Source organism: Pangasianodon hypophthalmus, chromosome 13 (genome assembly GCF_027358585.1).
Source record: "Pangasianodon hypophthalmus isolate fPanHyp1 chromosome 13, fPanHyp1.pri, whole genome shotgun sequence".
Taxonomy (NCBI): domain Eukaryota; kingdom Metazoa; phylum Chordata; class Actinopteri; order Siluriformes; family Pangasiidae; genus Pangasianodon; species Pangasianodon hypophthalmus.
In genome coordinates this window covers 2,444,101-2,470,549 of record NC_069722.1, presented here as the reverse complement: position 1 = coordinate 2,470,549, position 26,449 = coordinate 2,444,101, and the positions used below count along the sequence as shown (strand labels likewise).

Genomic DNA, 26,449 nt, shown 5'->3' with positions numbered 1-26,449 from the left:
CCTCACCTTCTTCTCATTAAATCTTCTGCAGGTGTATCCTCACACTGTTGCAGTGTGATTCTTTGTGCTACAAAATCCTTGTGTTGCCTTGTGTTACTGTAGTCTTTAAAAGCTGTGTTGGCCTGTAGTTTACAGGTACACTGATAAATTCCTCTGGCTCAGGAAGAGTTATGGAATAAAATGTATCATCTCAGATTTGTTCGTAAAGTGGATTTTGTTCATAAGAATATTACCAGTGTCAGACAAGATTTGCTGTGATTTCGGCTATAATCAATCTAGTTCTGTTAATTTCTGCAGTTATGGTAAGATACATACTGGCTGCTTTTTTATTTGAACTTCCTGAAAAACCTTGCTTGTTGCTTTCTAGTGAACTTGCAGCAGCCCAATATCTCCTTCAGTGCTGCTGATGGATGGTCTCAGTTTGGGCCTGATGGAGCAGAAGTGATAAGGGGCTATGGCTTCTCCATTGTCTGCTCCATTGAACCACAGTATCCAGGAGGTTCCTTCCACCTGGACTTCAGTGGATCCAACATCACCAAGACTCAGTCAGCTGTTAACCACTCAGCCACCTTCCTTTTTCCTGAGGCAGATTTTGTCATTCAGGGAAACTACAACTGTTCTTATGAAGTTAACGTGTCTTCACGCACCTTTACCTCTACTACCACTGAACCCCTGACCATCACTGTGAAAGGTATTAATTGACACACCGATATTTTGTTGTTGTTCATTTGTGCTCCTTGATTTTATGTGTGAAAACATTTCTCTTTCAGTATCTCTAGACCCATTCATTGGTTTTGGATTGACTGCAGGACTGCTTCTCATTTTATTGCCAGCCATCATTTGGGTTGTGAAGACACAGAAAAGACAAAAATCTCAGGTCGGTCGGAAGGATATACAGTGTGAGTGTAAGTTATTTAAATGTATATTCATAAAATTACCTCTTAGCTAATCTGTTTTATACCACAGCAATGTTGAATTCTTTCACAAATTACAGATTTAACACTATTGCAGCTGCAAATCACAGGTCATATTAATAAACTTGTTCTAGTACAGTATGTTATTGTTTCAATAGGTACAACTTACAGGTTTTGTCATAAATCCTGTGATGCAATTAAACATATTCTCAGTGACCTCAGATGAGCTCAATGACCTCAAAACCTGGAGTCATTGTGTGTTTCAGGTGTTTAATCATTAGACACCCTCACCCAGGTGACTCAGCCATAGTTTATCAGTCCCTGGCCTGTGTTGAAGTAGCATTTCTGGACCATGAACTGCCCCTCCTTATCCAGATCCATCTTGATGCCTTTTATGCAGGCTACAGGATGTTTCTGATGGATCTGCATGGTATGTGGGAACCTGAGCTGCCTCCTTAGGTTGACCTTTGTCTATAGTGGCAGCTTCTTCCCTGTTTTCACAAACATGCTGGCCTGCTATGCAGGATTGCTCTGCTTGTACATGTTGCTGCATTCCCACTATCCTGCTAGACCACCTCTTCCTTCCTCTGCACCTTCCTTGCTATGGTCACCATGAACTTTTCTGTCAGGCTACTGAAAGTAAGATGTAGCTTGTTCCTGAGGCCATATAGGGCAATGTTGCTAAGACTTCATTGCAGCCCAAACTAGAGGAAGTATCTGATTTCTTTCAAGGCCCTTACTGCGGTCAGTGGGACATCAGAGACCAGCAGTGGCCAGAGTATTTGCAGTAGGATTCCATGTTGATAAATGCTTTGAATTTCCCTCGCAGCTCAGATATCCACCACAGCTAGCCATTCTCCAGTTCACTGTTTTCTTCCTGTGTCCCCAGGGAGCTCTTAACCGGCCTTTCTTTTGTTGATGGAATCTGGAAACCTCCAAGGTGGAAGTGGTATTTGTCAGTAACTGTACTCCTCATGACAACCTGGGCCTGGATTTTGCTGGTTTTAACTGCATGCAAGCCTATGTAATGAGCCTCTTGAGGTCTGTCAGGATCCACCTACACCTTGGTAATGATGTTGTTGTGACTGTTAGGTCATCCATGAAACTTTGACACTCCACTTCAGCTGACTTGACCAACATGTTGCCACCTGCTTTCTGACTTGACCAACATGTTGCCACTTGCTTTCTGGCTCTGATTACCTGTTTTTCCTTGGGGCCGAGCCATTCAGCAATTTTGATAATGATATTTGTTATATTCTGGAGCTTCTGGTCCACCTCCCTCTTGGGTGTGTTCTCCAGGATTCCATCCACATCCTAGTTGAATTGGCACCACTGTTCTCCTTGTTAGCTGCTAGCCACAAGACCCTGCAATGATCGTTATGGCTGCCTTCAGGTGGAGCTTGCAGTGCTTGGAGGTTCCAGGCTTTGTGGGTTGACTCCAAGTCTGGCTATTCCTCCATCCAGGGACTCCTGTGGAAAGCACTGCTTGCTTCATCCTAAAGCATCTCATCTGGTTCTTGCAGAGTTTGCCAAATACACACAATAGTTGTCAACTAACACTTAACATGTTCTTATATAGAGCATATACAGTAGTCTATTGAATATCAAAACTCAATAAATGGTAAAATGTTGAGACAAAACATACATCAAGCAAACACATAGCTTTTTTTTATTTTACTGTCTATTTTTTGAACATAGTCCTGAACATGCCATTTTGGCAAGTCTTTCCCTTGTAGCCCTTTGGCTTCCTATTGAATGTGTTGCTTTTAATATTGCTGCCTCCTCTGAGGTGATTTTGCATGGAGACACTGGAGTCTCACATGCAGCTGTCATTCTGAGTTGGAAATCCACAAGGGCTGTCCTGGAATTGGCTCTGTCACTTTTGTTGAAATTTAGTGTGTGGGTTAATTTCAGTTTGCCAGATATGGGCTACAGGTTACATGTGAAAAGTCATAGTCTGAAGCAAAGGATGAAAACTCTGATGAGCAACTCCCATTCCTGGCACCCTATTACTGGAGAAAATAGCTTTTATTGTTGTAATCGCCCCGTAGGCTATGGAAACAGGAACATTTTCCACTTCAATCCACCTTTAGTAGTAGTCAACTGCTGGATGATAGACCTTCTACATTCAAGAAAGAAAACATCTACCCAAACTTTTCGCAAGGACCACTTGCGTAGTGCTGATGGTATCATTAGAGCGCTGCTCTGCTCTAGTGCTCTAGCCCTCATTGCTGTGCTCTAGCCCTACATTTGGATATTCCCATGTGTCCTCAATGCTTCTTTCTAGCATTTCTGTTGTAAGTTATCTGGCATTTAGTTTTGTTTATTTGGCAGTTCCTCCTGTCTTGGCCAGCCTGTTCTATGTACTTCAAACAGTCCCTGCCTATAACCAGTGTCTTGTTGTTGTTCTACCACAATCTGCTGGCAACTTCTGATAAACTGCCTTCATAAACACCTGTGTTTCTGCCCCAAACTCTCTCTCTGTTCTTTGTTATAGCATCACACTATTGGGGCTCTGTACAATGTATTGGCTGTTTAATACTTTCTCAGGAACATGCAGTAACTAAATCTTAGAAGTCTGAGGTAGAATCTTTGAATTCTACGGGGCAGGTCATCTACTGCTTTACTTTCTATAGTGCCAATAATGGCTTCTAATCAGTCTTAATGATTAAATGAAGGCACATATTTGCAAGACACTCCTTCTCAATTGTACATAATGTTGTTCAGTGTCAGACAGAGAACGTAAAATGAAGCTTACCGTCCACCTGCATGAATACCACACCTAATCCAAAAGTGGATGTGTCTGCAGTCACATTTGTCTTGGCTTTGGGTTTATATTGTAATAACACTGGTCTGATGCCAGGTCATCCTTTAGCTTTCCAAATACTGCCTGCTGTACACCTCCCCATGACCACGCGCTTTCTTTGGCCAGTAGGTCTTTTACACCCCCAGTATAGTTTCATCCCCAGCTCAAAATGTTGTGATCTCCCTGGACGAAACTGTGATCAAACTATCTGGCAGTGCACATAACTGTCATCCTTGTCACCTCATCACTTACCTGACTCAGTCATGCAGGTTTCTCTTTTACATCAGTAGGATCCAACCTTTCCTGTTCACAGGGGCCACTCAGGGGCTTGTTCAGTCCATTGCCATCTCAAGAATGGACTATGACAGCGCAATCTTGGCAGGTCTGACACTGGCAACTGATCCAAAATGTAAGACTTGTTTTCAACCTCCCCAAATTATCCCCCACCACTCCATTGCTGTGTTCCCTTCACTGGTTCTGCGTGGATCTTATTTAAAACACTCATGCTTGCCTACAAAGCAAAAAACGGACCAGTGCTTCACACCCCCTCTGCACCACACTCCCTTCGAGCCTCTAGCACAGCTTTATTGGATCCATCAGCCCTCAGCATACAAGAAAGACATGCGTCAAGACTCTTCTCTGTCCTGTACCCACCTGTACCCACCTGTCTGAGCAGCTGAGTGACTGGCAGTCTTTAAACAAAGACTAAAGTACTTGAATTAACAGTTCTTTTAATAAATAAAAGTCCTTTGTCTTTTGTGTTTTTATGCTGTACTATCCTCCTCCAACAGTATTATAAGAAATAAATAAACAGTAATTAATTGTCCAAGTGCTAGCTTAGCTTTTGACTGTAGTGGTAAATACTGTGTATGGCCATTAGGTTCAACTGCATGGCAAACGGAAAAGCCTACACTTCAGAATGAGGTATTCCAGATATGGAGAACAGTGTCCATCAATAATGTCCATGTTTGGGCACCAAGTGTTATTAACATAGATGGATATCCCCCTGGTTGATTTCTTACTAGAGTTTGTTGTTCTGTTGATAGAGTAGAGCATGTAGCCTCCTAGCTCGACAGCATAATTGGGATTGGGTACAATACAATTCAGCCATGTTTCAGACAAAATCATGATGCAGCCATAATGGAGAAGTTTTGGTTTGTCCATTTTATTAGCAAGAGACTGGGTGTTTGCCAGAAAAATGCTAGGTAGGCAGCTTGTATTCTGGCCCGCATACACCACTTCTGTTCCACTCTATGCACTGCCTGCAAAGCTTCCCCCCATAGATTAGGCATGGATTAGGACCAATGCTGGTGTCAGTGGCCTGGTATTGTCTGGCAGAAACCTTTCAAGAAGTTTGAAAACAAGCTGATCACAAATTGTTTCGATCCATAAGAGTTCCTGCTAACTGTATATTAGGTTCATATATGTTTGTCGGAGTGAAACACTGAAAACAAGACAAATAATAAAACCTAAAGGGCTATGTCTGTGCAAACCACCAGATAATCTCAGTTTAATGATAAACATGTTTACAATAACATGTTATTTAACAATTGTCTGATCATTGATATGGTGAAGTTTTCTGTAAGAGATGTTTAACATTAATGGGGGAGTCTTCATTGTCAACACTTTATAACAGTCAGGCGTAAAGCTGTAATTTTACATTTTCTGACAAAGTCTGTGATAACCATTGGAGTAAAGGATCCAGAAGCAGAACTGACTTAAGAACTGAAGGTGAATGGGTTTTATTTAAGACTGAGGAGGGTAGGAATATGTGGGGAGAGGAGTGTGGCTAGTTGCGTCATTTGAGGTCAGGGCTCAAACTTGGATCAGCAACATGGGAGTTGAGTGCTCTGCCTGTGAGCTGCGGGAGGCAGAAGTTGGGCCGGACGTGGCGATAAACAGGCAAGCCGGCTGGGCAGGGAGTAGATCGTACTGGAAGCCGGAACGATCTGGTGATGAGTGGTTGAAGAACCAGGGTGCTGCTGTCTGGTGAAGAGATGAGAAGCAGGTGGAGAAAAGAAGAAGGGGAAAACACAAGGGAGCGGGGGAAGACTGTGGAAGGTAAGCCCGGACCATGACACAGTTTTTAGGACAGAGTTCACACTGTGCAGTTTCTCAGTAACATGACAAGTTGTGGGTTTTTATTTTTTAGAAAAAAAGAGACTGGTGAGGAAACAACTATTTACACAGTAGGTGCTACAACATAAGTGATAACAAGAAATAACTTCTTTCACAGACATTCCACAATTTTAAAACTAACAATAAACGGATAAAAAAGTATGATGTATCATTCTGTAATTAATGAAATAATAATAATTAGCAAATTGCTGTGGTATAAAAAGACTAAAACACATCAGGACATGTTGTTATAGGAAAATAATCAAATTTGGTCATTCATTATTTTCCTGTATCAACATGACACTGAGTGTTTTATTTCTTGCTTGCTTTATTCTTGCTGAATTGAATATGCATTGATATGGAAATAACCTCAAATCTTCTTGTGTGTATTTTGACACAATCATTTTACAGGTGCTGAAAACACAAGCGAGGGTCTCCAAGAAGAGAACAAAACAGATGCCAAACCTTATTGTGAAATCGCAGAAACCATTTTCCACCAGAAGGAAATTGGACAGTGACTATGAGGCTGAAGTAATTTATGCAAACTGTTTAAAATAGTGTGAAAAACATAACTATTATCCAATATCTCCCGTCCACAAAGAATAAGACAGTTAAATTCAACAATTTTCCATTGTTAAGATGCTCTTATTTTAATTACACATGGCTCTTATATTTTTTTTATTTTTAACTGCAAGTTACATGGATTTCAAAATCAGTTTGTTCTTAACTCATATTCAGTCTTTAAAAATGCTGTTACATTGTAGCTATGTATGTACCTGTATTATATTTCCTTACTTTATATTTACTCTTACTATTTTCTATGAAATCTTTTACATTAACATTTGTTTCTACTCCTAAATACATATGAAATAATATGTATGTATGTACAGTATGTGAGTACTATGTGTATGCATGTCTGTCTGTATGACATATATATAAGGGGTGTTCTACCCTTTTTTTCTTTTTATTGAACAAAAATGAAAACTTTCCTAAACTTACTTAAGACATTAGCCAGACACTTTTGGTCCTGCTCTGCCTGAACTGCAGAAGTCTGTTCCTGATGCTTGTTAATTGGTTAGAGTAATGTAAGCATTAGTGAAAAGTTGTCCGGCTGTCTGATTGGCTAGAGCAGACTCTAGAAAAAAAGCATTTGTGGATTGAACTGCATGAGCAAATGTGATAAATCTTTCAATTATAATGTAGGCTAAAAGTAACTTCTGCTTTTAACATCAAGCACTCCTGAGTTGTTTTGATATGTTGCTATACATTGGCCATCAAATGTTCTGGAGGGGTTCTTGCATTTCGACATTTTTTGTGTCCGTGGAATTTAGTAATTAGTTGATAGGAGCTCCCTCAGTTCACAGGACCCCAACCAATTACCTGCCTTACCTGCCCTGTAGCTTCACCCCACCCCAATACAAAACTCAACAGTCCTGATATAGTTAAACTTGTTCTTCTCTAAAAGTATCATGAGCATTTTTTTTGGTGCATGAACATGGTTTCCTAAGGACACATAATGATCCCTAACACAGAGGAATATTTCAGCTTTTGTTTTGCATAATTAATTAATGTAAACACTCACCATCCAATTCTTACAAGTTAGCAGTGTGTATTACAGTGAGTATTACTTGTTTAGTAATACAGCCTGCTGACAAACTAAAGAAACATAATGGATCTGTTACACTGTGGGGGGATTTATTTATTTAATTTTGCTTGCATGGTTTGGCTCCACTTGTCCCCTTAGAGCAATGTGTCACTGCAAATCAATACTGCAGTTCTACTGACTAATCACCTTTGTCCTCTAATGGAAAATGATGGGCATGGTCTCTTCCTGGATGACTCCACCCTCATCCAGGACCTACTGAATGGTTTGATGAGGATGAAAATGACATAAATCATATGCTTTGGCCTTCTCAGTCACCAAATCTCAACTGAACACCTGTGGGAGATTCTCCACCACCATCATCAAAACACCAACTGAGGAAATATCTTTTGGAAGCATGGTGTTAATCCTTCCAGGGAAAATGGGTCTGTTTATACCGGACGTACTAGAAATTCAAGGTACATACCAGCAATATAGGTCCTTCGGTGTAAATTTAAATAATCAATCTCATAAAGTAGTAAATTTTGTTAAAAACAGTCTCATTAGGTAATCAGTCTCATAAAACTATCCCATTTATAATCTATATTTTTAATTAGAAATTAAAATCACAAACTTTTAAATAAATCAAAAATATTAAAATATCAAATTTAACTGATAGAAGTAACGACTTTCTGATGTCTTAGTTCTGAACAGTTTGTCGTAATGCATTCGTACAGTTTGCAAGATGATCCAGTTCAGTCGGCTTTATAACTCTAGCCATCCAACAAGGTTGAAAGAAAAAGTAACTTGTGCAAAAACAGGAAAACAAACACATGCATTGTTGCTGAGAGAATTTTGATTCTCCATGAGATGTGATTTGTCCTGTCATTGTGGTCACACCATGAGGGTCAGACCAGAGAGAAATGTGAGCCTTCTCTCATTGTGCAGCGATCAGCCTAGGATTTCCTCTTTTTTGCAGGCCATCCAGTGTGATTGTCAGACCAGAGAGAGAGAGTGGGACAATCATAGGTACTTTTGAGTGTTTTTACCTGTGTGATGTACCAGGTTGCATTCTGGTTACTGTAAGAGTACTGTAATGAAAGGGCGCCCCTAACAGTGGCTTCATGGTACTTACTCCTCAGTTACACACTTTAATTTTGTTTTGTTGTTTTTCTTTAGTTTATCACCCTTCTGTAAGGACACTAGATGAGAGGAAGTAACAAGGGGAACTGGGTACTTTTGACATTCTGTGGATTCTAACAGGTTTTTTCAACAAGTGTGGTTTGGGCTTCTTCAAATATGAAGTACTGCGTGTATAGCAAAAAAGTGATGAATGTTCTCTGTCTAACAGACAGTGTAAAAGGACATTTCCATATCCAGCAGTATAATTATGTAAAATCTGCTCGTCTTCTCCCCATGTGCTGTGCAAGTTAGTATATTTTCTATACTGTCTATAGTATATTGCTCATTAACAAGCCTGTCATGGCATTAAACTGGGTGACAGAACATGAAAAAGCACTAAAACATGCAGTACAGATGGAAAAAGTAGCATTTAGGAAGCAGTGCAGTAAATGGCATGAAGGATGTTTGTCAGTTCCTTGGTTATAATTTATCATGTTACACTCACAAGAACGCTACCTGAAGTGTTGCTTTAACAAATATAGACCAGAGCATTTGTGATAGTCCAGAAGTGCAATTTACCATGCATTTTAACGTCCAGTTGTGGTTTCGCTGGTAGTTTTAGGTATCTGCCGTTCATGAACAGGAAATGTTTAAATAGAAACGCCACCTCTTCACTTTCACAGGAAAAAGAGCAGGCATCAATGAGCAACACTGTGAGAAGACAGCAGCAGTGAACACTGTCATTAACACCAAACAGTACAAAGCATCAGGGACCAGGATGCTAAGACTTCGTCTCGCTTTAATGCTTGGTAAATTCAATATGTTTATTAATAATGTGTTTATTTCTTAAATTATTATTATACTATTTCCACACTTTGTATATATTATTTTGTAAATGCGTTGACAAATGTGTATATATAAAAGACACTCTATGGTCTATATTTCAGCATTGATAGTACAGTAGCTCACTTCTTGTTTCAGGAGTTGCTAATTTTAGCAGATGCAGTTAGGGCCAAAGAGAAACGCTTAACGTTTGTTACAATTAGTTTAATTTATTTATTTATTTTATTGTCTTTGAGAGGAAATCCTTTTCAGTAGCAGGTGCAGATAAGAACTCAACATATTTAAATCATACTGAAAATTTGTGGTTGAATTGAAGAGAACGTCTAAATGCACAATATAATGGATATAAAGGAGCTTAAAATGTTCTGCATGGAGGAGTGGACTAAGATCCTCTACAAGTGTTAAACATCACAGGCTATTCTCCCCACACCAGGGTGCTGATCATTTTAAGTATTTTGTAGTAATGAAAAGACGAAAAGCTTTTTAAGTAAGAAATGATGCACTGTGTACTGTGCTGTTATAGGATAATAATGAACTTCTGGGTGCTAACAGTAACTCTGAACTGTTTTAATCCCTTTTGTACCACAGCAATTGCCAACAATTTTTTAAAATTTATTATAAATCGACACATCATACTTTTTTTATCCATTCATATTTACATTTAATGTTGTGGAATGTCCGTGAAACAAGTTAGTTCATGTTATCACTTACTGTATTACAGCTATAAACAGTCTTTCTCTCACCAGCCTCTCTTTTCTCTCTCTCTTGAAGTTAATAAGACAAAAAAATAACATAGCGTGTCATGTTAAAGAGAAAGTGCTACGTGTAAACTCCTCTGTCTTGAATGCTTTCTCATGTCAGAAAACTTTACCTCTGACTGTTACAAACTGCTGACACTGGAGATTACTTCCATAATTGTCAAATAATTGTCACCACAGAAAACTTCAACATCTCAAAAATTACACATTCTTCTTTGTTAAATAAAACCACATTTTTAAAATCCATGGTGGGCACTATATTAAATACATGCACAAATACATATGTACACATATACACATATTTAAAAAAAAAAAAAAAACAATAAAGCAGTATAAAGTATACAGTTTGCAAATGTTTAATAGATTCATTACAAACACTGTATAATTCTAACAGCAGCAGTGGCATGTGACTATACGACATATCGTCAAATAAAATGAAGTGGAGACTCTAATAACACAGTGGAGAATCACACTTACTGCTATAGGCTACTATGTAGTGAAATTTTAGAGTAACCCCATAATAGGCAGTTGAGAGTCGACAACGTACAGTCATCCAACATACAGTCTAGCAGCTTGTTTTAGACATACCTTCAAATGTGTTTGAGGTAGTATCATTAAGCAATTATCAACAAACATTAATCATTATAAGTGGATTCAGTGTAGTGGGGCCCCATTCCAGTGTGCCTACTGTCTACTCAGCTGTCTACTGTCAGCACCACCAAGCTGCCACTGCTGGGACCTTGAGCAAGGCCCTTAACCCTCAACTGCTCGGGTGTATAAATGAGATAATTGTAAGTCGCTCTGGATAAGGGCGTCTGCCAAATGCCATAAATGTAAATGTACTCTTCCCACTACAATGGACCCATCCAGGATGTCTACCATCCTAATTGCTCAACAGAGGACACCATATCTGCTGACATCCACCTGTCTATGATCCACTTGGAAAAAAAGAACAATTATGTGAGGATACTGTTCAAAGACACAACACAATCATCTTACAACAGCTCACAGGAAAGCTGAGCCTGTTGGGCTTGACCTCCTTCCTCTGCACTTGGATCCTGGACTTTTTGACTGGGAGACCAGTCAGGACCGGCAACACCATGTCTGACACCACCACAGTGTACTATTCAATTCAATTCAATTTTATTTGTATAGCGCTTTTAACAATTTACATTGTCACAAAGCAGCTTTACAGAAATAAATGGATTCACAAAAAATATATTGTAAATATGTGAATTTATCCCTAATGAGCAAGCCAGAGGCGACGGTGGCGAGAAAAAAAAAAAAAAGCATGTGCACTGGTGCTTCCCAGGGCTGTGTGCTCAGTCCACGGCTGTTTACACAGCTGACTTAGGACTTTGCTGCAAAGTACAGCTTCAATCACATCCTCAAATTTGCTGATGATACTATAACTGTGGGTCTTGTCAGCATACAGAGAGGAGGTGAAGCAGCTTGCTTCATCTTCAATGGTGTAGAGACAACAATCGATCTCTCAGTGTTGATAAAACCAAAAAGATGATTGTTGACTTCAGGAAGACCCAAGTGGACCACTCACCACTGCAAATCAATGGAGCAACTATGGAGAGAGTCAGAAGCTCCAAGTTTCTTGGTGTGCACATCACAGAGGGCCTCTCCTGGACTCTCAACACCACCTGTCTAGCCAAGAATGCCCAGCAGAATCTCTATGCTCTGCAGATTTTGAAGAGAGCTTATGTCTCCCTTCTGTCCTTACAACCTTCTTCAGAGGGACAATAGAGAGCATGCTGCCCAGCTGTTTCACCCTTTAGTGCAGGAGTTGCATAGATTCAGACCTCAAGACCCTACAGCTAATTGTGAGAACAGCTGAAAAGATCAGAAGAGTCTTTCTAACCACCATCAACACCTCTCAATCTCTGCATCCATAAGGCCAACAGCACTGTCAATGACTCTCCCACCCCTCCTGCCATCTGGTAGAAGGTACCAGAGCATCCGTGCAACCACAAACAGAATCTTCTTCTCTGAGGCAGTCACAATACTCAACACACGGCTGGCTTCCAATGTTCACCTGGGATAGTCAAACTAACCCAGCATGACTCTAGTAACACCACTGTACACCTGCACTTAACAATACTGCATTGGAAATTTTGGACACACTATTTATGAGACACTATTTGCTGCCTTCATCCATACTGATGCTACATTTATTGTTGCTACACTACATAATATTTTACAGACAACACTGTTCTGTTGTCCTGTCTATGCACTGTCCCGTGTATTTATTGTCCTGCTCTCATCTCACACTGTTGTGTACTTGCACTTTGTGTAGTCTTGTGTCCTGTACTACTGTACTGTTATGTGTTGCACCATGGTCCTGGAGAAATGATATTTCATTCCAATGTATACAAGGTATGCAGGAATGACAACAAAGCCCACTTGACTTGATTTGATTAACCAGGGGTGAGAAGTTTCAGAAACATTTATAGCGCAACAACATCTTAAAAACCACACAAAAGACCTGAAACTAGCCCAAAAATTTGGGTGTTGTAAAAGGAAGACATGGTTTTCTTTTTTCAGCTGTGACAAATATATATTCAGATATAGCTCATGTTTATTTTAAATTCAGTTTTAAACAACAATTTTAAAAACAGTTTTAAACAGTTTTAGACAGTTTTTTGTGGGGTTTTATTTTGGTTAAATGAAATTCCTTCTCTTTATTTTCTCTCCATAGCCAGAACCCTTAGTGCTTCCTTGTTGGCTGGTAAGTCTATTTTTCATTTGAATAAATTTTTTTTATATTTTTTTGTCTCTTTTAGAATTTTTTTTTCTCCCACATATCATTACCTGCTTTGTGATTTGTTTTTGATAAAAACACAAAGCAAAATTATTTTTTTCTTCTTTTTCTTTCTTTTTCATTTAGTTTTTCTGTTTATTTAAATTATTTCTCTGATGTATTGTTTCCTGTTTTGTGACTTATTTTTTTAATCATTTTGATATTTTTTCTCTTTTCTCTCTCTTTTTTAAATTCATTTTTTATAATTTTATTTTTTTTCTTTATCTTCCTTCACTTTCCTTCTCCTTTTTCTCTTCCTCTTTTAGGAGTGGCTTTAATAGTTCATAAAAATATAACTTTATCAGGGGGTGGTGGGTTAAAAAATTGTAAAAAAAAAAAAAAGAAAAAAAAAAAAGGTGTTAGAGAATAAGACTAATTACACAATGCAAATCATGTAAAGTTCATTATTGATCCAATTTTGAGAAATAAATAGCAATGCAGAAATGTAACCATATTAGTCCAAGTGTTTGGCGATATTGTAATGAGATTGTTGTTCCTCCTTTGGGTGCTCCTTGCCACAGCAGATTGTGTATTTGCTGCTCCTGTTAGGGGTTGCCACAGCGGATTGTGTATTTGATTTGGCACAGTTTTTATGCTGGATGTCCTTCCTGATGCAACCCTCCCCAATTTTATCCAGGCTTGGTACCAGCACTGAGAACGCATTGTTGCATGCAACCCCAGTGGCTGGGATTGGTTCCCTGGCCGGGAATCCAACCCAGGTGCTGTGGCCTATCCACTAGTCCTCCAGGGATCCCCGATATTGTAATGAGATTCATTATCCTTAATTAATATTAACAATCATTTTGCTGTTTGTCTTAGATGGCACTAACATACGACTCGCTGATGGTAATAACTACTGCTCTGGTCGAGTTGAGATTCTGCACGATGGCCAGTGGGGAACAGTGTGTGATGATGACTGGGACATGAATGAAGCAGAGGTGGTGTGTGGACAGCTTGGATGTGGTAAAGCCGTCAGCATTCCTCAAATTGCGCACTTTGGTTTGGGAAGTGACCCAATATGGCTGGATGATGTTCAGTGTTCTGGAAATGAAAGCGATATCACACAGTGCCCTCATAATGGATTAGGATCACACGACTGTGACCATAGTGAAGATGCTGGTGTTACTTGCTCAGGTACAGAAAAACCCTTTCATATTATGACCCTGTCATCAATGTACACTCAACAGGTATATGATATGAGAAGAAAAAAGAGACCAGCCTTCATTACCAATGGCTTTCAGGGTTCACACAGGTCCTTGTGCTTGAAAAGTGCTTGAATTTTTGCTTGAATTTTGTTCAAGTACTCTTTAAACTTAAATGACAGCGCAATCTATTTCTGTCAGTTCTGAACTAGCTACATAGCAACTCATAAACAACATCCTAGCAACAGTCATGGTCAGACTGACACCAAATTTGTGAGAGAATATGACTGGCTGATGCCGTTTCTCCTGAAGTCCGAGAACTGCTGCTAAGATTTGGATGTCTAACTGAAGGCCTACAGGCTAAATCTGGCCTGACGTCTCATTTCATTCCATCTCCGCGAATTTGCAAAAAACATATTATTATATACTGCTATGTACTACTCAGAGTTTTCACACTAGGCCAGTAATATCTAAAATTCACAGCAGACCCAAAGTGTAAAGCTTGCGAACCTTCTCACTGCACAGCAGTACAGAGCGCACGTTCTCACATTTCACAGTGCTGAAACACTGGTTAAAATCTACGCCTGCCTGCTGCGTTTCATACAAGTCAGACCCACATCTAAAAATGATTCAGAAATGCATCAGGTGTTGGTCTTTACTGTAATTTACTGATTAACTCCAAATCTCAAAACGTATCAGCCAGCGTAGAGACAAATATGTTTAAAAAAAAAAAGGAAAGTTGATGGAGTGTAGAGTTGAGATATGGAAGATAAGGGAAAAATTCATTTAATGATTTAATTACAATTCCACTGAAAGCCGACTTTCAGTAAAAATAAAGATAAAATCTGAGTTTACAATAAGATGTGCTGATTATCGATTTGATTATCAATATCATCCACATCATTCTCTGTCTATGAGATGGAAGTCACTTGCGGTGTTTGACTTCGTCATCTCTTCACTCGACTGATCTTTGTGTGCTCTTACATCAGTGAAATAATCGCTAATAATCACCACTTTTGTTTTGTTGGCTAAATTTGTTATTATTCATATCTTTTATTGGGGCTTTTAAACATTTTAAAACTTTGCCCATTGTCATCTCTACAGTCTGTGTAAGTGCTTTTCTCTATTTTGATGATAACCTGATGAACCGGGCACATTGTGGACAGCCGGTAGCCTATCTGATAAAAGTCCTGACATCATTTTTGAAAAATAAATAGCAATATCAGAAATGGAATCACTAGTCCAAGTGTTTGGCAATGTTGTAACAAGATTAATTATCATCATTTAATATTAATATGCATTTTGCTGTTTGTCTTGTAAGGTAACATACGACTCACTGGTGGCAGTCACTCCTGCTCAGGTAGAGTGGAGATCCTGCACAATGGCCAGTGGGGAACAGTGTGTGATCATGACTGGGACCTGAATGATGCAGAGGTGGTGTGTAGACAGCTTGGATGTGGTAAAGCCATCAAAGCCACTCAAAGTGCCCACTTTGGTTTGGGAAGTGGCCCAAAATGGCTCCATGATGTTCGGTGTTCTGGAAATGAAAGCGACATCACACAGTGCTTTCATAAAGGATTTGGATCACACAAGTGCGACCATAGTGAAGATGCTGGTGTTACTTGCTCAGGTACAGAAAACGTACATTATATTATGGCCCTGTCATAAATACGATGATTTTACATTGTATGTAACTCTTATTGGTTAGTAAAAACGAATAAATTTGTAATGTAACAATTGCAATATAATAGTGCAATTATGTGGCTGACACCATAACGACTTTTAGTAGGTTTATTGCACAACTGGGGTGCCATTTGTGTCCCACTGATTGTACCATTCTGGGTGACACTGCATAGTGCAGTTATAAGCCATAACTCTTCCACAGCTGTATACTATGTCACAAGTGTTGAAAAGATGTGTATTATGAGCAGCAGGGTCTTTTACAAAAGCAGAGGAGATTTTAGCTTTAAATCCACAGTATCCAAGTGAAGTTGGATGAATGTGTGAGACTTGGGCATAAATTGTTTTTGGTAACAATTTATGCCCAACATGCCTAACATGCGGGGCAAATCAACCACAGTTCCTAAAATAAAAACCCGAGTTTAACTTTAGGAGTTTTTTGCCATTTGTTAAATGTGAAGATTAAAAGTAAGATCTTTGACTAAAACAAAACCTAGGTATTTTTTGATGACACTAGTATGATTGGTCTGCCTGCCATGTATATATTTTAGTGAGAGCCGTGAGATGCATTAAATTTTTTTTAAAAATAACATGCATTTTGTATTTTAACCCTCCAGTTGTGTTCCGGTCAAATTTGACAGATGTATTTACTTTTTCTATCATACATATGGTTTCTTTCATCTGATTAGTTTCACAGAATTTTAGGTGGGTTATTCAAATCTGTGATGTTCCTGATCAGATCACACGCACACACACACACACACACACACACACACACATATACGCTCTCTCTCTCTCTCTCTCTCTCTCTCTCGCTCTCTCTTTCTGTCTCACAGATAGTTTTTCTTAGCACTGAGCTATAAATATTGTAACCCTTATTTCCTGATGCCGTATCGGCTAACACTCCAGTCTCTTCAGCGTGGGTAACAGAAATAAAACACGGGTTACAACGGTGATAATTCACGTTTCTTACTTTAATCAGAAGCATCGGCATGTTTCTCCTTTTGTAAAATTAAATAATAATAATGAATTAACAAATAACAAAATTATACAATAATGAATTAAGCAATTTAAGGTTACAATATGTTGGGGCCTTGCTCACATTTCATTCTGCACAAGCACAATGAGCAAATTGTTCACTATGTACAAGGTTCTTGATCATATATTTGATTGGAACTGATGAGGATGAAGGAGGCCAAGATGACACTAAAGAAGTGGAAGAGAACGTGTCTTAAATAGAGGACAACATTGCATATGATCCAAACCATAATTCAACTGATGAGGAAGAATCAGCTGATGACAAAGTGGACCCTTCTGAGTTAGAAGTTACTTTCTTGTCAAAGAATGGAAATTTACTGTGTCTGCCGGCCCATGGTGGTGTTCTATACCATCTTAGATGTCTCTGCCTACAATGCCTTTGTAGTGTGGACGGAAATTGCCCGAGTCTGGAACCAGGTCAAGTCCTACAGGAGAAGGCTTTTCCTTTTTTGTAATTTAATTGTTTTTAAGTCTGTCTTTTCTTTGTAGATAAAATCATATCTGTAAGTTTTGACCGGAAATACCGCAGATGTAGTTTTGTGAGACCCAAGCAAAATTTGAAATAATGTCAAAACAAGTATTTTGGCAAAAATTTGACACATATTAGTCTTTGATTATTATTTAATATGTTTGCCTCTGGTCTTTACTATAGTGCAAATAACACATAAAATCTGCTTATTTTACTCATAAACAAGTGGCATGAATTCAAGTAAATGAGGTCTACATTCCATAAATTCCAAATAGAAGTGAAAAACTTGGCTAGGAAAGAAATGGGTTAAAAGGAGTAACACAAAATAAGATGATAATCTGTGGTTTATTATTACTTCATAATCATTTATAATGTGCTGCCCAGATTTGGGCACAAACACCAAAGTGGGACACTGACTCTAACACAAATGGGGGGTTAATCATTTAGAACGTATTTTAAATTGTTGAGATTTTGCTGTACCATTGCAAATGCTTTTGCAGATCTGATTTTAGCTCAACAGGAGATTGGGCAGAATGATAGATACTCTCAACAGCATATAAATGCAGATTAGCATTAGATGAATAAAATTGAAATATACACACTGAGATCTATTATTGAAGTAATTCCTAAACGAGCCCACCATCTTGTCAAACAATTCAAAATAAGCCAGACAATTTAGCAAAATATTATGATCAACCATATCAAAAGCTTTTGATAAATCTAAGAACATAGTAGCACAGGATTTTTTTTTTTTACAGTCAAGGGCATTTATAGTAAACATTAAGTACTTTGGTGGCTGTTACAGCACTGTGACTTTTCCAAAAATCAGACTGAAAAGATGTCAATTTATTATTATTACTTACGAGCTGTTTTACTTGGTCACTAATCAAGGACTCAAGTATTTTACTCACCGCAGGCAGCTTTGAAATATGGCAATAGTTTACGAAACTAGCCAGATCACCCCCTTTCAGCAATGGCAGAACTTTCCTCCATCTTCCTGTATCATATTCTGCTCCAAGGACAAGGTAAAAATATAAGTTAAAGGATTAGCGATAATTTCTGCTTCAGGTTTCAGAAAGAATGGGTTAAATGTCCTTTGGTCTTCTCTATGGAGTGTGACAAAGATAAAACTGCCCTCCCTTTCTCTTATACAAGGCTTAATTGTTATATGCTGAAATGTCACTGATTTAAAATGGGACCCTAATTAAATATAATGCTCATTAAAACGACTGAATAATTTTCTTATGTCAGTAATTCTCACATTATTTGCAATGCGTTGTTTACTAAAATGGCTTGATGAGGAGGTAGAGAACAGTGACCTCATGACTTTATATGTTATTTAAAATATTTTGTAGTTTTCCGTGCTTTTGGCCAGGCCAAGTTTCTTTGAATGAAGTTCAGACTGAGAATTTTTTTTGAGAACCAAGGATTGTCCTGGCCCTTCACTCTCCATGCAATATCAACAGCAAGGATTAAAAATATTCTTTCCCATTTGCAGTTGAAAATATCATAAAAAAATTAACTCGAAATTCTTAAAATTTTGTTTTCTAATAATCCAAGGCTTTTACTTTGATTTTAAAAACTGGTTACCCCCCAGAAATAAAATTGTAGCATTTTAAAGTCTGGTTGCCCCCAAAAGTGAAAAAGGACAAAATCAAATTTAAAGATTTCTTTCCAGTTCCACTGAAAGCCAACCTGCTTACCTCAACATTTATAACCTAATCTACTTATGGAAAAACAATATTATTATTAATTATAAGTCTATAATAGGAAATGCTAAAGATCATTTTGATTATGAGCATCATCCAGTTATCAGTCTCTGTCTCCTCGCATGAGATGGACGTCACTCGTGGTGTTTTCACTTTCTCATCTCTTCACTCGATTGAACTTTGTGCGCTCTTACATTGGGGAAATAATCAATAATTCATTCAGTCAGTTTTTTTTTCTTTTGGGTAAATTTCTTGTTATCATTTCTTTTATTGGGACATTTAAACATTCTAAAACTGTGTCCGCTGTCATGTGTACAGACTGTGCAAGTGCATTTCTCTGTTTTGATGATGATGTGATGGAGCAGGCACAGTGTGGACATCCAGTAGCCTATCAGATAACACACTGAATTTAATTTCTCTATGGTGTTTAACTATCCAAAAAGCTGATCCAACTGTGAGGAAATCACACTTAGATAGGTTTTAGACATCTTTAGGCAGACTCTTTTACCACTGCGTTTATTAAACTGAGACAAGACACAAAATTTTTGCAGGAAGACGCAAAGGCGAGGATAGAAAATAATCTGAATAAAAACACTTGTATCTAATTTTGGTCAAATATATATTTATGTTTTTTAAGTATATAACTGGCAGAAAAACTCAATTTTAGTCAAAACATGATTTTTCTTATGTCTTTTTTGTTGTTTACCAGAATTCAGCCACCAAAAAATTGGATTTAAAAGGTGTTATCATAGAGTATAAAGGTTAATTACCCAATGCAAATTGTGTAGAATTCATTGTTGATTATGTAAAAGTCCTGACATTACTTTTTATTAATAAATAGCAATGTCAGAAATGGAATCATATTAGTTCAGGTGTTTGGCAGTGTTGTAACAAGATATCATTATTTAATATTAATATGCATTTTGCTGTTTGTCTTGTAAGGTAACATACGACTCTCTGATGGCAGTCACTCCTGCTCTGGTAGAGTGGAGATCCTGCACAATGGCCAGTGGGGAACAGTGTGTGATGATGAGTGGGACATAAATGATGCAGAGGTGGTGTGTAGACAGCTTGGATGTGGTAAAGCTGTCAACACCACTCAAAGTGCCCACTTTGATTGGGAAAGTGGCCCAATATGGCTGGATGATGTTCAGTGCTCTGGAAATGAAAGCGACATCACACAGTGCTCTCATAATGGATTTGGATCACACAACTGTGACCATAGTGAAGATGCTGGTGTTACTTGCTCAGGTACAGAAAAACCCTTTCATGTTATGGCACTGTCATAAATGTGATGATTTTGCATTGTATGTAACTTTTATAGGTTAGTAAAAAGGAATAAATTCGTAACGTAATAGTAATCATTGGAATATAATAGTGCAGTTATGTAGCTGACACCATAACGACTTTTAGTAGGGTTATTCCACGACTGGGGTGCCATTTGTGTCCTAATGACTATATTTAACCACATTCAAAAGGGAACCCATCCCTATGGGGACACTACATAGTGCAATTCTAAGCCATATAATTGCTTCCACAACTCTTCCACAGCTGTATACTATGTCGAAAGTACTGTGTTGAAAGGATGTGTATTATGAGGGTCAGGGTCTTTTACAAATGCTGAAATTGGATGAATAGGTGAGACTTGGGCATAAATTGCTTTTGGTAAGTGCAATTTGAAGTTCCTGACAAACAGTGTTGTTTTCTAGTGAACATGCAGCAACCCAATATCTCCTTCAGTGCTGCTGATGGATGGTTCCACTCGGGGTCTGATGGACCAGAAGCAACAAGAGGCTACAGCTTCTCCATCATCTGCTCCACTGAACCTCAGTATCCAGGAGGTTCCTTTCACTTGAAGATCAGTGGATCCAACATCACAAGGACTCAGTCAGCTGTTAATCACTCAGCCGTCTTCCTGTTTCCTGAGGCAGATTTTGTCCATCAGGGAAACTACAGCTGTACTTATGAAGTTAACATGTCTTCAGACACCTTTACCTCTACTACCTCTGAGCTCCTCTTCATCACTGTGAAAGGTACCATAAAATAAACGAGTTCTATCGTTTGTGTTCTGCACTTTAATGTAAATAAAGACTTGATGAGGATGATTTCTCTCTCAGCATCTCTGGCTCCCTACATTGGTGTTGGAATGACAGCAGGACTGCTTCTCATATTAGTTCCAGTCATCATTTGCTTTGTGAAGACACAGAAAAGACAAAAATGTCAGATGGATAAGAAGAAGGATACACAGCGTGAGTTGCAAAAGTCATTTAAAAGTTTATAGACTGAAATAACTAAATTGTTTTATACCACAGTGCTGCTGAATTCTTGATTGGGATCTGAAGGTGTTGATTAATTTTCACACGTTTACAGTGTATTATATACAGTAGATGATCATTCTAATATATTAGGCATTTTATAGTATGTTGTTATTTAACAAAGAAAATGCTGACATGTTCTGTGAGGAGATTTACCTTTTATTGGAAGGAGTCTCCAGTGTCAGCACTTTGTAACAGTCCAAGTTAATGGTGTAACTGGAGTTTTCAGAAACAGGAAGGTTTTTAGGACCAAGGAGTATTCCTCTTACTCCTCCTGTTACTATTAACAAATAAAATATATGAAGTGTCTTTCTATAATAAGTTTAAAAAATGCAATCATTGGCAAATTGCTGTGGTATCAGAGGAATGAATCATTCTGGGACATGTTATTAGAACATTAATCAATTTCAGGGTAGTAACAGTAACGCCACTTCATCACAACACCCCATTATTGATTATTTTACTAATTCAATTCAATTCAATTTTATTTGTATAGTGCTTTTAACAATGGACATTGTCATAAAGCAGCTTTATAGAAATAAATACATTCAGGATATCAATTGTAAATGTATGAATTTATCCGTAATGAGCAAGCCAGAGGCAACAGTGGCAAGGAAGAACAACAGGACAACATGGAATGCTTTTTACCTTACAGATTTCATTCTTGCCGAATCTTGATATACAAATAATCTCAAAACTTGTGTGTATTTTGACACAATCATTTTGTAGGTGCCAAAACCACATATAAATGTCCCCAAGGAGAGACTGAGACAGACAACGAACCTGATTATGAAAATGTAGAAACCATTTTCCACCAGAAGGACGATTCAGATGACTCAGATAACGACTACATTGATGTCAGTGCTCATGAACAAATAAGTGACATGGACAATGACTATGAGAATGAAGAAATTTATGCAAACTGTGTGTATAGTGTGGAGAATTAAACAATTATCCAATATCTACAGTCTACAAAGAATTGAGCATGCTTTTTACTTACTGAAGACAGAAAGACCCACAAACAAGCAGCAGCTGAAGGCAGCTGCAGTAAATGCCTGGCAAAGCAGGCATTTACCCCGAGGTTGCATGCTGTGACAGATGATGAGATCTGAGAGTTGTCCAGGGAAATCACAAGATCCTGATTCGGGTATGTATCTCTAGGGATGAACAGCAGTATGGTTTTTTGAGTTTTTGAGTATCATATTTCACAGGAAACAATCTGATTTCATAATTTTATGGAAATGTAAATTATATCTGTAACATCCAACCCGGACATTTCCCCTCCAGACTGCCAGAGGGCGCCCTCCCCCAAGTTTTGAACTGCTTCTTCAGTTACTCTGCTCATTTCCTGTTTGCATAATATAGAAAGCAAAGCACTTTTACACTAGCTCACCAGCTCTCTTGTGTATGTCCTTGCCTTGTCCAGTCTCAATTTCAAACAGTCTTTGATGGTTTTTCTGATATCTGGTATTCTGACCTTGCCTTGTTCTCTGACCCAATTTTGGATATTGTCTTGGATTTGTCTGGCTGGAGGGTTTTTTTTGTTTTTTGTTTTTTGTTTTTTTTTTCAACAGCCTGGACTGTTTTGCATGTTCCTGTCAATAAACCTCATGCATATGGATCTTTATTCTGCCTCAGTGAGTCCTTTGTTACAATATCACTGACCATGTAAAACTGAAGGACAATTCTGAAGGATTTTAGCTGTCGCATTATTCATTTGTATAGTACTGAAGCATTAAAAATCATGTCATGAGTACCTTTCAACATCACCTGGGGCCCGTTTCAGAAAGGAGGTTAAGTGAAAACTCTGAGTATGTTAACCCTGAAATGTGGGAAACTCTGGGTTTTCCGTTTCAGAAGCGGAGGTATCTCAAACCCGAGAAAGCAGGGTAAGTCAAGCCAGTTTCTGAAAGAGAGGTAACCTATACTCTGAGTCAGTTACCGTGGCAACTTACTCTGTGAACCTAACCTGGTCAGGTTTTCTTCATTAAACCCGGAGTTTCTTTCGGTCTCCTCCCCTTTTTTAAAGTGGAAGCGGTGCTTAAATACCTCATTCATTCTTTCGGTACATTCATTCATTGCACATATTTCTGTCTTGCAGACTGTCTAAAAAGTGAAAATGGCATGTCCTTTTATAGAGGATCCTGTAGATGAGCAGGCTGCATTAATTCGCAGGGAGTTGCATTTACGTCAGGAGAGGATTTTGAGGCCCCAAGTGGATTTTTTGTCAGATCCTCATGCATTTTTATTTGAGCGGTACCGTTTTTCTAGACAGTCAATTGAATATATCCATAATCTCATCCATCCTTACATCAGAAACATCAGCCATCGTGGCCGTGCTCTTACATCCAAGCAGATGCTTTGTGTTGCTTTATGTTTCTTTGCAAACGGTAGTTTTCTGTATAATGTGGGGGATGCAGAGCACGTTAGTAAGGCCACTGTATGCAGAACAGTAGGGAAAGTGTGCCTCGCTCTCAAACGCTTTCTGCGGATTTTTGTGGTGTTTCCTGGGCACAAAACCCTGAGAGTCATCAAAGAGGAGTTTCACAGGATTGCAGGTTAGTGGTGTAGAAATCATTTTAAATGAGGCTACTCTGAAAATGATGATCAGTTAATAACATGTTGCTGCGACCTCTGGAAGTAACCTAATAATTAGAATTCCCTTCAGGATTTCCAAATGTGGTTGGATGCATTGATGGCACACACATTCCCATCATTGCACCCTCCGAGAATGAAGCTGACTATGTCAACAGGAGGTCTATCCACAGTATTAATGTGCAGGTACACTGACTAACCTACTGTTTCTAATGGTCAAAGACTACATCACAATACTGTAACTCACATGTCTCATTCTTTGCACTGTCAAGATCATATGTGATGCTGCACATATCATCACAAATGTGGAGGCCAAGTGGCCCGGCTCTGTTCATGACTCACGAATGTTTTGTGAGTCGACCCTGAGCAACAGGCTGGAATGTGGTAAGTACATGTATGCCCTATACACTTATTTCAATGCATGTATGCACTATACACTTACAGGGGCACTTCTGCAGCACTAAAGCAATGTGAACTTTCTTACAGGGGAGATTGATGGCTTTCTGCTGGGAGATAGGGGTTACCCATGCCAACCAACACTAATAACCCCTTACCCAGAACCTGAACCAGGCCCCCAGCAGCACTTCAATGTGGCACACTGCAGGACGAGAGCCCGGGTGGAGATGACCATAGGCCTGTTGAAAGCACGTTTTCAGTGCCTACGTCACCTCAGGGTAACCCCTGAGAGGGCCTGCGACATTATTGCGGCATGTGTTGTTCTCCATAATATTGCCATAATTAGAGGGGAGCAACACCCTGCCCTACAAATACAAGACCCTGAGGAAGACCCCATCCACCCTGCAGATTTTGAGGATGGAAATTGAAAATACAGTAGATTAGAGTTATATTATGTAGTTCTTTATGAATTGTACAGAATTAAACTCTGGCATTTACTGAACTGTGTTCATCTGTGCAGCAGAATTTGATGGACCCTCCTCCTGCTGTTCTTCCACACTCTGGGGGGTTGAGGAGAGATAATAATCAGTTTATACTTAAATATAAATTTTGATTCTATAGGCTACTCCACACAAAAATGTGATGAAATGTGAATGTGTAGATTGTTTGATGTGTAGACACCATATTAATATTACCTCTGTAGGCCTCTCTGTGGCAGAAGTGGTTTCATCATCCTCATCTTCCTGTGAAGATTAGCATTTGGTTGAGTACACTTTATAATACTACTTGTCATAATTAATGGTTTATTTAGTAGGCTACTTACAACTGCCTAGGGTTCAGAGTAGAAGTCAAATAAGAAAGAACATTTAATTGTGTGAAAACAGCATTACTCCTATGTCAAAAATGCTGCTGCACTGCAAGACACTGGATGCTATTTAGTTATTTAATATGTCAAATGTTTGTAAAGTCAGGTAGCCTACACCAATGATATGCTCAAGCCTTACCTGATTGAATTATGTTTTTATATTTCATTTTTAGCTGCTGCCACGTTCTTTTTATGCCTGCAGGATTGCACCTACATGAAAATTAAAATTAGGTTCAATAATGTACCGTTCTTCCAGTTTCACTTATGATATTATTACAGCAGTGTTGGGTAAGTTACTCTAAAAAAAGTAGATTAATGTGATAATTACTCTCCCTAAAAAGTATTGGCTTATTTATTACTAATTGCTTTATAAATCCCATATCAGCCTCAACCACAATACAAGGATAGACACAAAACTGCACTTTTAATTCGTAAAAAATTCTGTATTTAATGTAATTGCATCACAAGTTACTTTTTCGGGTGCTGTTGCCATGGTGACTCATAATATCTGCACTCTGTTGATCATGGCTTTTTATAGTCATGGTGCACGCGCTTAACTCAGAGTCAACTTACTTAGAGTTGATTGAACTAACTCATTTCAGCTGTTCTGTAACCGAAAACTCAGAGTTTCCCATCTCAGAGTAAGTCAACTCAGAGTTCAAGTTTAAACTCAGAGTTGGTTGAACCTCCTTATTGAAACGGGCCCCTGGAATCCTTTGGAGGTGTCTGAAAACAATATAATGTAATTAATGAAAAAATTTGAATCCACTTTAATTTACAAACATATTATGGACTTTTCTGTGCAATAAGCAAAATATAGGCTTAGACAACACTTTCTGAGCTACATTCTTTATTGGTATGTTAAAGCTCTGTATATTTTTGCTAATAAAGCCTTCTGGGCAATAAGCATAAATATAAATATATGTCTTAACACTCTTACAGTCACACCGATGGGTTTTTTCAGTAGGATTTTTTTTTTTAATGATGCTGAAAGAACTAACCCTATTTTCTACACCCACTCACAAATGGGCTGCCAGAAAACCTAATGCACAAATATTCCAAGGTATTTTTGTCTGTATGATTGAGGTCATTGTCTTGAAACATCCATCTTCTCCCCAGCTTCAATTTCTTGGCCAACGAGATTAAATTCTCCCCTAATATGTCCTGGTACATCGCTCCATTTATGTTTCCTTGGATAACCCAGCACCATTTGCAGAGAAGCAGCACCTCTGTACTTCACTGTGAGTATGGTGTTCTCGGGATCATATGTGCAACCCTTCTTTCTCCA

General features: G+C 38.5%; 1 protein-coding gene and 1 long non-coding RNA gene across 2 annotated transcripts in view; both read left to right on the top strand.

The window, feature by feature from the left end:
- Positions 1 to 26,449, top strand: part of LOC113528224 (uncharacterized) — a 131,406-nt gene that overhangs the window by 88,755 nt on the left and 16,202 nt on the right. The window contains 5 exon segments of the mRNA XM_053239390.1: positions 368 to 691; positions 11,659 to 11,664; positions 15,416 to 15,724; positions 19,214 to 19,216; positions 19,933 to 20,241. Of these exon segments, the coding sequence (XP_053095365.1) occupies positions 368 to 691; positions 11,659 to 11,664; positions 15,416 to 15,724; positions 19,214 to 19,216; positions 19,933 to 20,241 (951 nt within the window).
- Positions 917 to 6,372, top strand: LOC128319822 (uncharacterized). Its single transcript, XR_008303283.1, has 3 exons — positions 917 to 5,781; positions 5,873 to 5,909; positions 6,250 to 6,372. It is a non-coding gene; the product is annotated as an uncharacterized LOC128319822 (long non-coding RNA).